Source organism: Buteo buteo, chromosome 10 (assembly GCF_964188355.1).
Source record: "Buteo buteo chromosome 10, bButBut1.hap1.1, whole genome shotgun sequence".
NCBI classification, from domain to species: Eukaryota; Metazoa; Chordata; class Aves; order Accipitriformes; family Accipitridae; genus Buteo; species Buteo buteo.
This window is the reverse complement of record NC_134180.1, coordinates 38985175-39001218: the sequence shown is the minus strand read 5'-3', so window position 1 is coordinate 39001218 and position 16044 is coordinate 38985175. Positions and strand designations below refer to the sequence as shown.

Below are 16044 nucleotides of genomic sequence, written 5' to 3'. Positions count from 1 at the left end.
AGGAAGGAAGGATAAATTAATTGCAGTGCTCTCCTAATGTAAAACACTTTCAAACGGAGTCTGTCTTACTGATTTGTTTTTAAGTTTGGTGGTGAATGTGATGCAGAGAGACTCTATCCCATCAGAAGTAGACTATGAAACAAGACAGGGAGTCTATTCCATCTGCCTGCAACTTGCAAGGTATGTAATTGCCTTTCATTAGAGAAAGTGCTGCTTTCTTGGCTTTTAGAGTACGGCTTGTAATATTTAAGATTAATTGGTACTTTGAGTTCTGTTTTATTCATTTGCAGTGAACATTCAAAAATAAGCCTGATGTTTTTGCTCTGTGAATGTAGGTTCTTGCTTGTTGGCCAGACAATGCCTACCTTACTGGACGAGGATTTCATTAAAGATGGTGTAGAAGCATTGTCCTCACGCCCCTTCCGTAATGTCAGCCGACAAGCAAGTAGGCAGATGTCCATTTGTGGAACACCTGAGAAGTCATCCTACCGACAGCTCTCTGTGTCTGATAGATCCTCCATTAGGGTAGAAGAAATCATACCAGCAGCGAGAGTTGCCATACAAGTAAGGAAGTATTTGATGATTTATGGTGATGTAGTGGTGTCGTCTCCAGCAACAGCTGTATAACTCCTGGATTTTTAATCAAAAGTCTACCTTTTATACAGGTTCTTGCCCAGGCTCCATTTAAAAACATCTGAAAATCCTGACCATCAGCCCGTCTTCCCAATATTGAACTGAATTTTAACATAGTGTCAGAAATTATTTTTGCAGTACAAAGGGAAGCAGTACCCCAAAAGTGCTTACCAGAAATAGATCTACACAGAAATCTTACTTGTGACTTATTTTCAGTCACTTAACTCTAAGATCTTATTCTTGTTAATTTTCTGTGAGTAGAAAGGAGAAAGTTCCTGCTTGAACTTGTGGCTTATAGTCCATGTTTCTCTGAATTACAAATTTTGGACAAGTTTTTTGTTTCAAATACCTCATTAAGAATTAAATTTGTGTGATGGTACCCTGGGGAAAAAGGAAATTTTTATTTTCAATACTTTAAGAAAATGCTATTTTCTCCTTTATAGGCATGTCAGTGTAATTAATCTGAGACTGGCTATTCACAAAAACAATCTAATTGGACAAGAACTCAGCCCATTTGAAAGTTGAGTCCAATTGAAAGAAACTTCATAGTTAATGTAACGAGTATGCTATGTTAGGTTCTTGTGCAGTGCTTCCCAAATGAATCGATATGATTGAAATCAGTATGCCTAAGTCCAGATAGGTGTAAAGGGTATCTACCCTAGTGGAGAATTTAAAAAGTAACTACTTCCTATAAAAGGAGCAATACTAATCTCTCCTTGGGAACAAAAAGACTCTTGTGTCCTTGAGCCTGCTTAGAGAAGACAGAGGAAAACAAATCCAAATGTCAATTTAATATGATCCAGAAAATACATTCCTCTTATCCCTATGATTAAGAAAGGCCATTGAATATCACAGAAGTAACTGCTGTTTCTTGTTCCTTCAGACTATGGAGGTGAATGACTTCACTTCCACAGTGGCTTGCTTCATGCGACTCTCTTGGGCTGCTGCTGCAGGACGACTGGACCTCGTGGGAAGTAGTCAGCCAATAAAAGAGAGCAACACTTTATTTCCTGCTGGGATTCGAAACAGACTTAGCAGCTCAGGTAGGTTAACTGTGCCTCAAAACCAATCTAAAGAAAGCATTCGGTTTATTCTTAATTGAACACTTCTGAAGCTTGAAGCTGAATTGACTGGAGTTTGACTCGATGATCCTCTTGGGTCCCTTCCAACTCAGGATATTATGTGATTGAATTACACAAATCTGAGCAAAATGCTCCACCTTTGGAGACGTGGCATTTGGAGGAGTTTTTTAAATTGCAGAGAACTGACCAGAAGCTGAAAACACCTGAAAAAAATGTAATGGATTACAGCACTTTTTCATTTTCCTAATGCAGGAAGTAATTGCAGTTCAGGAAGCGAAGGAGAGCCAACTGCGCTGCACGCTGGTATCTGTGTGAGACAGCAGTCTGTATCCACCAAAGATGCTCTGATCGCTGGAGAAGCCTTGTCTCTCCTAGTAACCTGCCTTCAGCTACGCAGTCAGCAGCTAGGTATGAAATAGAATTGGATTACTCACTATTTGGAATATAAGTAAGGTGGGGGAAGGCTTCTGGAGACAGAGAGTACAAAACAAAATCATGAGAAACTTCTAGCTTTCTAAGCTGAAACAGCTCAAGTTAAAACCACAAAATTTCATTAAAAAATACAGAGATTTTTTTTTTTCCAGGACTGAAGAACAGGTGGCATGAAACAAGGCATGTAGTGCTATGCCTTAGTGAAATGTTTTGGGAAGGCTGACTTACTGCCAGTATATAAATATTTGCACTGGCTTTGAAGTGTGTAATTCTGTAAGTGCTGCTGTTTGCATAGCTAGTGTTTACTACTTGAACCTTTGTGTACAGGAAATGTAAACATTGGTGGTGGCGGAAGGCGAAGGAAAACACTGTTGTATTGTGTTGCCAGTCTCTGGTGAGGGAAGGAGATGGGGAAATATGCAAATAGCTATTACTGCTTTTCATGTTGTCAGAGGGATGTCCTCTAGGTCCTAAGGTATCTTAATGCAAGACTGTAACTGACTTTAAATGATTATTTTAAAAAAGATAGCCGAGTATTCTTCTGTTCTAGGATCTTTTTACAATTTGCCTTGTGTTGCCGATTTCATCATTGACATACTGCTTGGATCACCAAGTGCTGAGGTGAGAGTCTTTCTCTGAAAACTTGTTAAATATTATATTTCTGAAACGTGTACACTTTGATCTTTTAATATGGTCTGAAGATAAAATTATTCATTACAAATATTCCCACAGTTTTTTGTATTTGGATGAATAATCTTTGTATAATTGTTAGTAATTCCAGTATCTAGTGATGTGTTGATAGAAAATGCTGAAGTATTACATTCTTTAGGCTTGTTTAATCCATGAGGCGCACAGGACTGTGCTGTGGCTAGTCTAAAGAAAATACTCTCATTTTGGTGAGACAAATTCTGTAAAACTAGTACTTTAGGGAAAGTTCTAAGTACCTTTCATCTCAAAAGATTTGGGTAAGAAGTAATGGACTCTTCTGAACTTTTGAAAAATTCTTCCAAATGTCAGAACCCTCCTAAAATTCATTCTTTCTGATTTAAGATTATTCTGGATATTCTGAAACCTAGGGATTTTCAAGTCACACTTCCTTCATTTCATTGCATCTCATATATTTTGCATGAAGTCATTGTATCTTTTCCCCCTTCTCTGAATTTATAATCTGTGTTTAATAAAGCATCAGAGCTTTTAGCTCAGGGATGAAAGTGGATTGCTAAATCCCTATAAATAGAGAAACCCTGACTGGCAGGTGCAGAGCTCATAGTCTGGTTTACACAAGCTTTTCAATGTCTGTTTTTTCTGTTAGATTTCTAACAAAACAGAAGTGTATTGTTTGCAACCTTTGAGCAACTGCTAGTGTTTGACAGTGACACTGTTTCAGATTCGTCGTGTTGCATGTGACCAGTTGTACACCCTTAGTCAGACAGACACATCAGCTCACCCAGATGTTCAAAAGCCAAACCAGTTTCTCCTGAGTGTTGTTCTTGGTGCCCAGCTGCCTCTTTGGTCACCAACCAGCATCATGAGAGGAATCAACCAGAGGTAAGTCAGCTGTGTGTTTATTGAGGAAGCCAATCTATCACATTTTTTTGCAAGTCTGTCGAAAGTAAACGTCCCTGTCACACTCCACATAGTTTTGGGAGTATGTAAACTGAAGGGAAATAAAACTAAATTCTCAAGGTACAACTCTTCCTCTGTGAACTCTTATAGTTCAGCTTATTTGACTTCCTGTTTGGGAGGTGGTAATTGCTAAATAGGCCTGCTCTTTATAGGATGTGGTCATGGCAGTCAGAACCTGGCTGGAATCCTGCATGAGACAGAGGCGATGGGATGTGCAACAGTAACATTGAATTTATTTGTTAGTGATAGTATTGCACAGATCCAGATCAAATACCCATCCTAAAGGCTCCAACCTTTTCAGTGGTGTCTGAACCCATGACTTCACCTGATTTCTTGTTGTTTATATTGCCCATTACACCTGTAAAGACTGTAGGTGTCAGTCCTGTTAACTTGTCCCTGACTGGCCAAAGGTTGTTGAATTTAACAGTAACTTTAACCAGCAATTTCTAGAGGAATCTGAATAGAGGAGTAATGGAGAAGTTAAAACATGTTGTTGTGTTATTGTCATCTGATAATTAAAATTATTATGAGGTGAAGGAAGAAAGCAGGATTAAATGTTATTCATAACATTCAGAAGTAGCTGTTGGGAAGGAATTTGTTTTAAAGCCACAGCGTGTGCATGCAGAAGCATAACTAGATAGCTATGCTATTTTGGATTAGATGAACAGAGCACACAGGCCTTAAAGGCAACTGCTTAGAAAAAAGTTTCTGATTTTAAATTAAATTTTAAATTAAACCTTTCTTCTATTTGTACCTGTTTCAGACTTTTGTCCCAGTGTACAGAATATTTTGACCTGAGATGTCAGTTACTGGATGACCTCACATGTAAGTATGTACAGGCACACATGTCATTCTGATTGCAGCTTCCAAGCATGTCTTCCTTCTGTAGAATGGCCTTCACGGAGGGGTTACTACACCATGAACTTGATGTGACCTGCCAGCGTGCTGGCTGTCCTGTGTAAATGCCTGACATGGACTGTTCTTGGCGTTCAGTAACAGCAAGGCAGCTCACTCCTTTTGGAAAGTGAACTGAGTTCCTTTGTGGAAGGTATACTTTGTACACATTGTGGGAGAAACGAGACCATTACCAGACTGAAATTCTTTGTATTGATATTCTATGTTTGTAGAGCTGTTAATTTTTCTGCGTTTTCTTTTTCTCTTGCAGCATCAGAAATGGAACAGCTAAAGATAAGCCCAGCTGCCATGTTAGAAGATGAGATCACCTGGCTAGACAATTTTGAACCGAACCGCACAGCTGAGTGTGAGACTAGTGAAGCTGATAACATCCTGTTAGCAGGACACTTGAGGCTCATCAAGACTCTCCTTTCACTATGTGGGGCAGAGAAGGAAATGGTTGGTAAGTATTCCTTTTTACTCTAAAGTGACTTGACTAGTGTGAATTCTGCATAGCACTAACAGATGACTTGATCTGTAGACAATATGTGTGAAGACATTATAATACATTGGTAGAAGCGATACAGAGCTATAAGAAATTTTGGCAGTACCTTTGTTGTACCTTTGACATTTGATAAAATATTTGGGTATGTTTTTTGTTGATATGGTGCTATCAAGTAATTTTGCTGCTATGGAACACCTTTTGACATTTGCAGTGATGATGTAAGTATTTAACAGTAGATATGGATTACTGTGTTACAGGCTCATCTTTGATAAAGCCATTGTTGGATGATTTCCTCTTCCGAGCATCCAGGATTATTCTGAATAGCCATTCTCCAGCAGGCAGTGCTGCAATCAGTCAGCAAGACTTTCATCCAAAGTAAAACTCATTTTCTTTTTGTTTATGTTGGGTTTTATCCTAGATCTCATGAATGCAAATGTCACACTGGGGCTACAGATACTAGGATTTAATACCAAGCTCTTCAGTTCTCTACGTTTCCTACATAAGTGTCCAGATAGCATTTTTGTAAGGTTTTGTGTGACCCAAAATCTTTGCTTTTCTGTACTTCCAAAGTCTGTGCTTTATTTGTTAGGTCAATGATGAACTGCAAGCACAACTGATTTCATGAGTCCAAAGAGCACTGCTGTAGCTCATCATCGCCTGGGAAGTTGGCTAAATTGGAGCATGAACAGGAATTTAACTTTCCAAGCCCCTTGTAAATGAGAATCTCAAAAGTTCCACTATTTTCTGTTCAAAACAAATATGTTTTGTAAAAAGCTAATGCTAAGCAAGTCTCCTTGCACCTAAGATAGGTGATAATAGCCCAGAATATATCAAATGGGGGAAAAAGAGGGCTTTCTCTTCCTGTCATGCCTGCCTTCTATTACTGCCATACAGTAACTGAAGGGGTGGGCAAATGAGCGCATGTGGAGTTTTGTGCTGGTGCAGCTGGATTGCTGACTAATTGGTGTTAGAGTGGGATTGGGCACATCAACACTGCCTTTCCACAAACCCTACTGAAGGTTCTAGTGGAACATTTAGCAACCCCTGAACTGAATGGGACTTGCTACACCTTAGTGTTTTGCTCCAGCTTTGCTCCGTTGCTGTTCATCTGAAGCATGCTCGTTTGTTTGTTTAAACTAAGTAAAGCCTTTTCTTTGGCCTTTAGAAGAAAGGGCTAGTATGTTTGATGACCCACTGAAAAGAGCTAAGTAGAAGTGTTTTGTACTGGTAGTGCAGCTTAGGTCTAAGGTCATCTCTTGTAGCAAGTAAGTTATTTGGTCTAGCTCTTTCAAAGCTCGACTCCCTGTAAATAAGTCATTATGTCTCTATCAGTGTTACAGTGATGGAGAGCATCTGTCCGTCTGTCCTCAGATGCACAACCAATTCTGTGTCTTCTTTTTAGGGTACCTACTTTTCATTGCTACTGAAAGGTAACAACAGGTGACTCCGTGTCAGTAAGGGAGGCTTATTTAAAGGAGTATTCCTGGTGCTGCTCTTATGATTCAATTCTTCCCCATTTCCCTTCCCCAAGAAAGAAAAAAATAGCACTGTGCGGTCTCAGGAGAGTTTTATCATTTAAAGTGTTCCTTTTGAACATTAATTGTCACTTGTTCTGAGTAATGTGGCTTTCTGGTGTTAGAAATAATTAAGTCATCTACAAAATAGATTTCAAATGTGGTTTTCTTTTTAGGTGCAGTACAGCAGATAGCCGATTAGCTGCTTATGAAGTGTTAGTAATGCTGGCTGACAGCTCACCTTCCAATCTCCAGCTTATTACAAAAGAGCTGCTTTCTATGCATCACCAGTGTGACCCTGCACTTACCAAGGAGTTCGATGTAAGCAAGAAGCCTTTTTTGATTTGTATTAGTGTGGTTTGGAGTACTGTGTATGATCTACTTAACTGCTCCATTCATGAAATTTCCATGGTCTTCAATTTAAAGTGACAAAAAACAGATAAGACTAAATGCAGACCCATTTGATTTTCCTCAGAAGCAATACTCCAGTGATTTTTTGTCAGTTGTTATCTGGATAAGAAAGAAGTATTTCCTAAGTATCACCAATTTTATTTAGATACATTTTAGGCCATTTTTAACAGTTTTGTGCAAAGTGTTAAGTATCTAAATGACCAAATACAGCACTCTTGCGATCTTTCAGAATTTATATTCCTGGTTTTCCATTAAATTGCTCTTAACAGCTCATATAAAGGTGATTATAAAAGCTATAGTATGCTGTTGCAGTCTCATACTTTTTATAACTTACTGGGTCAAAAAATGTCTGTCATTCTAGTATCTTCCACCAGTGGATAGTCGCTCCATTTCAGGATTTGTGGGACTGAAGAATGGTGGTGCTACTTGTTACATGAATGCCGTCTTCCAGCAGCTATATATGCAGCCTGGTCTCCCAGAGGTAATTGGTTCAACATCCAGTAAAGTCGTCTTTTTGGAATTACTGTCACCTGAGCTGCAAGTTCATCTTAGCACCATTTGTAAATGAATTGTTTAAAAAATAAATAACTAATAAAAATGTGTACGTATGTGTGTGTGCATAAATATATACACACACAATAAATATATGAATTATAAGTTGTCGTGCTGTGTGTCATGACAACTTACAGTAATAATTTTGCCAAGAACCAATTTAATAAAGTTATTTGTTTCCTTCCAGGCCTTGCTTTCCATTGATGATGATACAGACAATCCAGATGACAATGTGTTCTATCAAGTTCAATCTCTTTTTGGTCATTTGATGGAAAGCAAGCTACAGTATTATGTACCTGAGAACTTTTGGAAGGTATTAAGCCTTTTTGTTTAGAATATATAGCTTTCCTACTTAACAAGTGATCATTTATTCAGCCTCTTCTCATTGCAGAATTTCTGGAGATAAAGTAAGTTCTACTTCAAAAGTCAAAATATGTAAAAATAACAGATTTCTTCAAAAAAGTCACTTTCTTTAGTGATATGTATATGGAACAATCACCTTTTTATATATATTTATACTTTATATAGATTTTCAAGATGTGGAATAAGGAACTTTATGTTAGAGAGCAACAGGATGCTTATGAGTTCTTCACCAGTCTTATAGATCAAATGGATGAATACCTCAAGGTAAAAACCTCGGGGATTTCTTTCCTTGTTTATATGCATCTCCTTGGTACCTTTTCTGTCTTTCTCCTTTGTTCTTCAGAAAAGAAGGCAGAGAACCATTTGGCTTATTTTATAATCTACATAGTATTCAGAAGTTTAAAATTCCTATTGCTTTATTGGTCTTTCACTCCACAACATATCTAACTGTTGTCTAACTTTACATCTCCAACAGAAAATAGGAAGAGACCAAATATTTAAGAATACTTTTCAAGGAATCTTCTCTGATCAGAAGATCTGCAAGGACTGTCCTCACAGGTAACATTAGATTTAGTGCATTAGTTACCAAGTTACGTGTTCCCGTAACTATTAAAATATGTAGGTCAAAATAGCACAAGAAGGTAGACATATATGCCTTTGTGAGCATCACAGCTGTTGATAGCTATGGGGCAAAGGCAATATTCTTTCCTAAGCATGTGTCTTGTTAATGCAAGTTGATAGGTTTTACTCTGTCAATGTCTTGACTATTTTTCTTCTTGAATTTAGGTATGAGCGCGAGGAAGCCTTCATGGCTCTCAACCTAGGTGTGACTTCATGTCAAAGTCTGGAAATATCATTGGATCAGTTTGTTAGAGGAGAAGTTCTGGAAGGAAGCAATGCATACTACTGTGAAAAGTGCAAAGAAAAGGTATTGGTTCTTAATGTATGTGAAAGAAGATTCAGCTGTAGCTTGGTATTTTCTTAAGCATTACATGGTCATAGAAGCCATGCTTAGATACTGCTTGCTTACTACGTTGAAGACGTAATCAAAACGTTAAATCCACAAACCCATGCAGATAGCATTCTTCATTCCCAGTAACTTGTATTGTAGACTGAACATTTAGAGAGATGGCAGGACAGTAAAATGTTCTGTAACATACCAGCCCACTGCACAAACTGTAATACCTGTAATAGTACCCTGTCTGTACGTACTATAGTCATTTTATGGTCATCCTGCTTCCTGTGGCTGTATTGTACATCAGTTCAAGACAGACAGAATTGTGCATCTATATAAGAATACTACAGAATGCTTGAGGTATATAGATAGAGGTGATATTCTTTTTTTCTTTTTAAGAGAACTACAGTGAAGCGCACATGCATTAAGGTCTTACCTAGCCTGTTGGTGATTCACCTCATGAGATTTGGCTTTGACTGGGAGAGTGGACGTTCTATTAAATATGATGAACAAATAAGGGTAAGAAAACTTTTCTGTGTGGGGTGTGTGTGTGTGTGTCCCTGCTGCCTTATGGAGTGGACTTCCATTCTTCCTGCTTTTCCCCACATTTTGATACAGGGATTTTGAGTGCATGGTACACTTACAACATGATCATGCTACAGAAAATAAGTATTTTTCCTTAGAGCTTTTCTTGTCTGCAACATTCTCGGGGTCCTTTCAGAGAGCAAGAGCAAAAACCTCCATAAAGACATTTTATTTAACTTCTGTGTCAGAAGGATAAAAAGTTGAAGTACCATGTTTTCCTTTGGTGTTCCCAATGTGGGAAGTATTAATACAATTCTCATAAAATTACACTAAGCATGTGCACAATATAATCTCTCAGTTAATCTGAAATATCTCTTCAAACAGTTTCCCTGGATGCTGAACATGGAACCTTACACTGTGTCAGGGATGGCTCGCCAGGACTCATCTTCGGAAGTGGGGGACAATGGTAGAAACACAGATCAGGGAGGCGGAGGCTCCCCAAGGAAGAAAGTTGCCCCTACAGAAAACTATGAGCTTGTTGGTGTGATTGTTCACAGTGGCCAGGCACACGCGGGGCACTACTACTCCTTTATAAAGGACAGGAGGTAACGGCTAAGAAGATTTGCGTGGAGGGTTTGAGAGCAGTCTAAAGACTACTTGTTTTGGGAAGGTATAGTGAGCCGTTCAGAGCTCTATTGGAAGCACTCTTCCCTTTCTTAACACCCAACATTGTGAGTGTTAAGACAATAACACAGTAATATGGGACACCGTATTATAAAGGTCTCAGCAATTCTTACGTACCTTGTATTGCAGTTTGAGGGCTTCCTATGACACTTAGTTGCAAGTGGTATGCTTCTCATTTTTAATCAAGCTATTTTTTTTTAAAAGTAACTTTGACATTGATTGAATTAAGCTTTCTATTTACTGCCAAATCAAATGTGAGTTCAGGGTTGTCATTTCTAGAGTGTTTGGGGTGGTCTGGTTTTTTACTAGACAATCAAGTAACTTTGCTTCTGTTGTGTTTCTATTCTGTTTTGATCACAGGGGATGTGGAAAAGGAAAGTGGTATAAATTTAATGACACCGTTGTTGAAGAATTTGATTTAACTGATGAAACCTTGGAATATGAATGTTTTGGTGGAGAGTATAGACCTAAAGTCTATGATCAATGTAAGCAGAAGAGTGATTTACAGTAGCTTTATATTTCATACTGGTTCTTGGTAGAGGTAGAGCTCAGTCCACTGTACTTGTGTTACTTGGTCTAGTAATCATTCTGAAGCAGGTTTTTTTCCTAAAGTCTTCTGTTTACTGAAGGACATAACAGCTTGTGTACAGCCTAATATTAAATGAACCATATTCACTGTTGTTCAGCACTTTGTAGACTTGGTAGCAGAGGAGATTCAAAAGTAAAATGGTGCCTTGTTAAAATAGTTTAAAACAAAAAAAAAAACCCCAAACACAAAACAGGCCTTATTTTAGGCTAGTGAAAATGTCTGTGCATAGAACATGGTGTGGCATCATATAGTTAAACTTTTCAATGCTTAAGGAATTAATTCTAAATGCATATCCACCAATATTCACTTATTTCATAATTCTGACAATTATATTTTAAAATACATATGCTTTTTGCATAAATATTTTAGAATTCAGGTTTTCGTTATTCACTAACGTAGACTGATGTTTTGATCTGACAAATTACTTCATACTGCCACAGCATATGTCACTTGCACACCCAGTTTCACTTTCCTATAGGAATGAAGAAGGTACTAAACTTTCAAGGGCCTTCGTTGAATGCCTTTTCTCCCATCAGCTAACCCTTACCCCGATGTGCGTCGGCGCTACTGGAATGCCTATATGCTGTTTTATCAGAGAGTGTCTGATCAGAACTCTCCAGTCTTACCAAAGAAAAGTCGAGTGAGTGTTGTGCGTCAAGAAGCGGAGGACCTCTCGTTGTAAGTTCCTCTTGTGTCTGTAAAGGTTTCTCTTATGTTGATATCTAGACGTTATCTCCAGAACTAAGAAATTAATAATTCCTGTTCAACAAAGGAGTATACTGACCCTTCTGTTGTGTTGTTTTGTTTTGTAAGCTGCTTAATGAATAGTCTTTTATTGCTTTTATAATTTTGTCTTTCATGCTGCTGTCACTATCACAGTAAGAAGTTCAAGCTGATTGACAGCCTCAAGAAGTATTGAGACTGTCATCTATATTTGCCTTAAGGTTATACTGACTGTACTGGTATTTTAAACTTGAACTGTAGATTTGTCATAGGATTTCATTATTCACCTTGAGCTTGTATATATTTCAGATCTGCTCCATCTTCACCAGAAATTTCACCCCAGTCATCACCTCGACCCCATAGGCCTAACAGTGACCGCCTCTCCATCTTGACTAAGCTGGTTCGAAAAGGAGAAAAAAAGGGACTTTTTGTAGAGAAAATGCCGGTGCGGATATATCAGGTAGAGCACTCTGAAAGTGGCAACTAAATCCTACTCATACAAAATTTAAGCACGTAGTAAGAGGAACACAGTAACTTTGAAGGTGGCCTTGAAGTAACTCCCTTCTTGAAAGCAAAGCTAGAAAATAATTCTGGATTCTGACATAAAATTATTAACAAGCTGTTCAGTGGTACATTATTTTAAGATTTGCTGTCCCTTCTCACAAAATTGACCCATCATTCTGGCAGCAGAATGATATGGCAGTAGTCAGCGTGCAAGCAGGGGGAGGTAAGAGCAGAGAAGATGCTTCATTTGAAGTACACTTGAGGAGTAATGGAGACGATGGCAAATTACAGTCATCCTCGAGTTCTCAAGTTCACAAGAAAGTAGAAAGGGGAGGACATGTAAGAGAAACCAAAACCAGCTTCCATTCTGTTAATGTCTGTTAGCTTATGTAATACTGAATATGATCTCAAAGGGGAAAACACGGATGTTGAAAGCAACTTTGCAAGTCAGGACTGAAAATGGAGGTGTGATGGCATTGACAGCGCAGTGAGAGGATGGTAGAACCAGTAAGAGGAAGATCTCAGTCTGCAGGCCTGCAGCTCTGGTCCATACAGGAGAGGTTACAATCTTGCATATATTTGACCTTCTGAACACACACCATCCTGCTGATCTGCACATGTGCAAGAGAGCCTACGTTACATACACAGTAAGAATAAACTATGCAGGCTATGTACGGCCCTCCACATGGGTTGTATCAGGGCATTAATAGTCACTTTAGGCATTCTTGTATCCAGGGTCACGTTATTACAATAAGCAGAACTTGGCTCAAATTTATTGGAAGTCTTTCAGCAAAATCTCATATAAAAAAAAGAGGGGCTTGACATTTAACTGCGTTACTGTGGCTGCAGCTTGTAATTATACCATGGCTCCTTCCTCTGTGCATGTAAATTTGCTAAGCAAGCCTTTCGGGTTTGAAGGGTGTTCTCTTGGCTTTTTTATTAAAAGCAAGCAAAAAACAGAACTTGTCAGCAACTTTTTCCTTTTTCTTTTCCCTTAATGGCCAAATGATTAAGTCCCTCATCTGTTGTCTTGTGTTTTGTAATATCCTTCAAAGAAAATCACTGGTTTTATACACGTCTTCTAAGTCTCCTATATATATTTTCCTCTCCGCTGAAGTAGTGATTCAGAGTGTGAACAGAATAGGTCTGAAACTGGTTTTTAACCACCATGCATATTTACATAAAAGGTTCAGTTTCAGATAGAGAAATATACTTTGGCAGTGTTTTAATTTTCTTTGCCGCCTTTTACTTTTACAGATGGTGAGAGATGAAAACTTGAAATTTATGAAGAACAGAGATGTATACAGTAGTGACTACTTCAGTTTTGTTCTGTCATTAGCTTCACTGAATGCTGTAAGTACCTAGATTTTAATCTTAGAGTATTCACAATATGTTGTGTAGAAATGGCCACAGAAGCTATTTGGGTCAGAAGCAGGAAAACTGGAAGAGAATGGTTGACATGACTTTGCTTTTCCAGCTGAGCAATTCATTGTTTCCAATAATTTTTCACACTGATAACATCTGTCTCAAAGCAGACTCCAGCCTCCTGTTCTAGCAGTGGGAGAAACATCATTATGCCATAGTAAAATTTATGAAATAACACAGACCTTTTTTTAATTATACAAACTGAGCTCTAGAGGGACAGAAATTCCTCTCTATATGAAGATCCAAAAGTTGGTGTTAGTCACCTCGAAGTTGATAGACTCATTGGAAATACAGTTCACTAATTAAGTTTTTCTAAAGGGAGTAATAAACAAACCAGAATTTATTAAATTTATCAAGTCCACAGATCTAGTGGGCCTTAGAGCAAGTTTGTTCCTGTTTTAGCGTATTTGTTAACTAGCATAGTCAGCACTGGAGACTCTTTTGCACAGAAAAATGCTTTGGTTTATTTTTTTTCCAAATGAAGTAAATTCCTTGAATAGAACATGTTGATGTGTTTAAGAGACAGCATATATGCTGTACGCATACTTCTGCTCTGAAGTAAATTTGACGTTTCTTTCAGACCAAGGTGAAGCATCCTTATTATCCATGCATGGCAAAGGTGAGCTTACAGCTGGCAGTCCAATTCCTCTTCCAAACCTATCTCCGAACCAAGAAGAAACTCAGGTAAGGCCTTGTTCTGGGTACTTTAACAACCTATTCTGAGGTTTTCGTGCTTGTCATACGTACAGCTCCTTGAAATACTGCGGGTATCATAGACATTCACAGGAGTAGCAGTACATTTCTGCTTTGCATTGGAATCCCATCTTAAAGAAATGTGAGAGAGGAAGGAGGGTCATGTATAACCTGACAGTTTTCTGCCTCTCCCAGCTGTCTGTTGTTTCAGTGGTAGTGGATTGGACATGGAAAGGCTTTAATGGATTTAAAGGCAGCAAGCTGTTCCCAAATACTTCTCTAAGTGTTTTTGTCTTAAGCCATCTAAAGGTTCAATTAAAGTAAAAATTCTTTCTATTTGGCAAACAAGAAACATGGCTTAGGTTTTGGAGGTGTTTTTTCTCTTTCATTACTGACAGTTGTTCCTGTTTTGTTAAAGGGCTGATACAGAAGAATGGATTGCCACCATAGATGCACTGCTCTCCAAAAGCATTGATGCTTGTCAGTGGCTGGTTGAATATTTTGTCGGGCCAGAGGGCCGGGAGCTCGTAAAGTAAGTACTGGGAATTCTGTCCTAGGTGTTTTGTGTCTCATGTATGGATAAAGCTTCCTAATAACATGATCTGGCCTGTACTGATGTATTCCCAAAGAGTTGACTGTACACATTCTTTAAACAGACACTCTAGATAATCACTTAGGGTTTTATTTCTAGTATTTTCTCTGTGCAGCTTTCTGAGTAGTTCTGAAAATCTAGTAAAATAGTGCAGTGTACATGGAGGAGGATGCAGTTGTTTAATTCAGTGGAGTGCCTTGGAATGTGTTTAACTTCATGTCTATTCACTTCTGGAAGTGGTGGGAAAGGAGAACGTGGTGGAAGTGTTTGGGGTAAGGTAAGTTAAATACTTAGCTGACAAAGATCACAGATAAACTGGAAAGAATTTTTCCCACCAAGCTCAAGATCAGCTAATAGGTGTTTTGAAAACACCTAAGACAAATTATTGGAGATCTGACACACTTAGACAGGTGTGTCAATGTAAAGAAAATTTTATCTTTGAAGTTGCTTTGAAAGACAGGATCCTATGATAGCTTTTAGTTTAACTTTTTTGTTACTTGAATTAATAACATAAAATATTATAGGCCTTACTAGTGACAAGCAGGAGTGCAGAAAAATTAAGTTAAAAGCTTATCCACAGAAATACAAGACAGGAAGTGTCTGGACAGGTACTCTTTTAAAAATAATAAACACCACACTTATTCATAGTAACCGTGTGTACACGTTGATTCCAGTTCTCTTTGCAGCTTCACCTTTTATCTTCCAGGACTTTCCTCCTGGAATGCAGTGTAAGAGAGGTGCGAGTTGCTGTAGCCACTATTCTTGAAAAAACCCTCGACAGTGCCTTGCTTTATCAGGAGAAGGTTGGTGTCACCTCATCACCAATGATCCTGTTGGTTGTCTCTACCTAATGGTTCTTGTTGTGTTTGCAGACAATGCTGTGTGATTTGTAAATGATAAGGTGAAAGGCTCTTATCTTGATCATGCTTGTAGCTCTTCATTTCTTGAATAGGTTAATGCTTGTCTGTTCCTACCCTAGGAGGTAACATGCTGCTGTAATTCTCAGAATTTAAGTTCAAAGTATTACTTACAAACAATTCTGTATGATTTCAGCTTGTCTTATAAACTGGTATCACATATTTTTTTAATAGTTTGGGAAGAGTGTTTTTTTAAGATTTATTATCTCTTTCTGATTCCAGAAATCAGCTTAATTTTTAACTGATTCTCCTTCCTCGCTCAGTCAGAAGCCTGTAGCAGTAGTAACTGAGTTATCTTGTTCCAGAGAGAGACATAAGTATGGTTATTGTTAAAGGTTTAATTTTCTATTGGAAAATCTTGGCAAGTAAGTTTGGGAAGTGCAGCTTTGTTATATTTTGCTGGTCTTAATATTCAAGGAAAACCC

At 38.2% G+C, this 16044-nt stretch overlaps 1 protein-coding gene across 3 annotated transcripts in view; it reads left to right on the top strand.

The window, feature by feature from the left end:
• Positions 1 to 16044, top strand: part of USP24 (ubiquitin specific peptidase 24) — a 65792-nt gene that overhangs the window by 37955 nt on the left and 11793 nt on the right. For all 3 annotated transcript variants that reach the window (XM_075037182.1, XM_075037183.1, XM_075037184.1), the window contains 24 exons: positions 85 to 180; positions 336 to 564; positions 1517 to 1676; positions 1968 to 2123; positions 2698 to 2768; positions 3535 to 3695; positions 4537 to 4598; positions 4939 to 5130; positions 5430 to 5547; positions 6863 to 7007; positions 7459 to 7578; positions 7837 to 7962; positions 8178 to 8276; positions 8488 to 8570; positions 8799 to 8940; positions 9367 to 9486; positions 9877 to 10097; positions 10537 to 10661; positions 11302 to 11443; positions 11798 to 11948; positions 13250 to 13345; positions 13998 to 14101; positions 14529 to 14642; positions 15409 to 15505. In XM_075037182.1, coding sequence (XP_074893283.1) covers positions 85 to 180; positions 336 to 564; positions 1517 to 1676; positions 1968 to 2123; positions 2698 to 2768; positions 3535 to 3695; positions 4537 to 4598; positions 4939 to 5130; positions 5430 to 5547; positions 6863 to 7007; positions 7459 to 7578; positions 7837 to 7962; positions 8178 to 8276; positions 8488 to 8570; positions 8799 to 8940; positions 9367 to 9486; positions 9877 to 10097; positions 10537 to 10661; positions 11302 to 11443; positions 11798 to 11948; positions 13250 to 13345; positions 13998 to 14101; positions 14529 to 14642; positions 15409 to 15505 — 3130 coding nt within the window. The remainder of the gene's footprint in view (positions 1 to 84; positions 181 to 335; positions 565 to 1516; positions 1677 to 1967; positions 2124 to 2697; positions 2769 to 3534; positions 3696 to 4536; positions 4599 to 4938; positions 5131 to 5429; positions 5548 to 6862; positions 7008 to 7458; positions 7579 to 7836; positions 7963 to 8177; positions 8277 to 8487; positions 8571 to 8798; positions 8941 to 9366; positions 9487 to 9876; positions 10098 to 10536; positions 10662 to 11301; positions 11444 to 11797; positions 11949 to 13249; positions 13346 to 13997; positions 14102 to 14528; positions 14643 to 15408; positions 15506 to 16044) is intronic.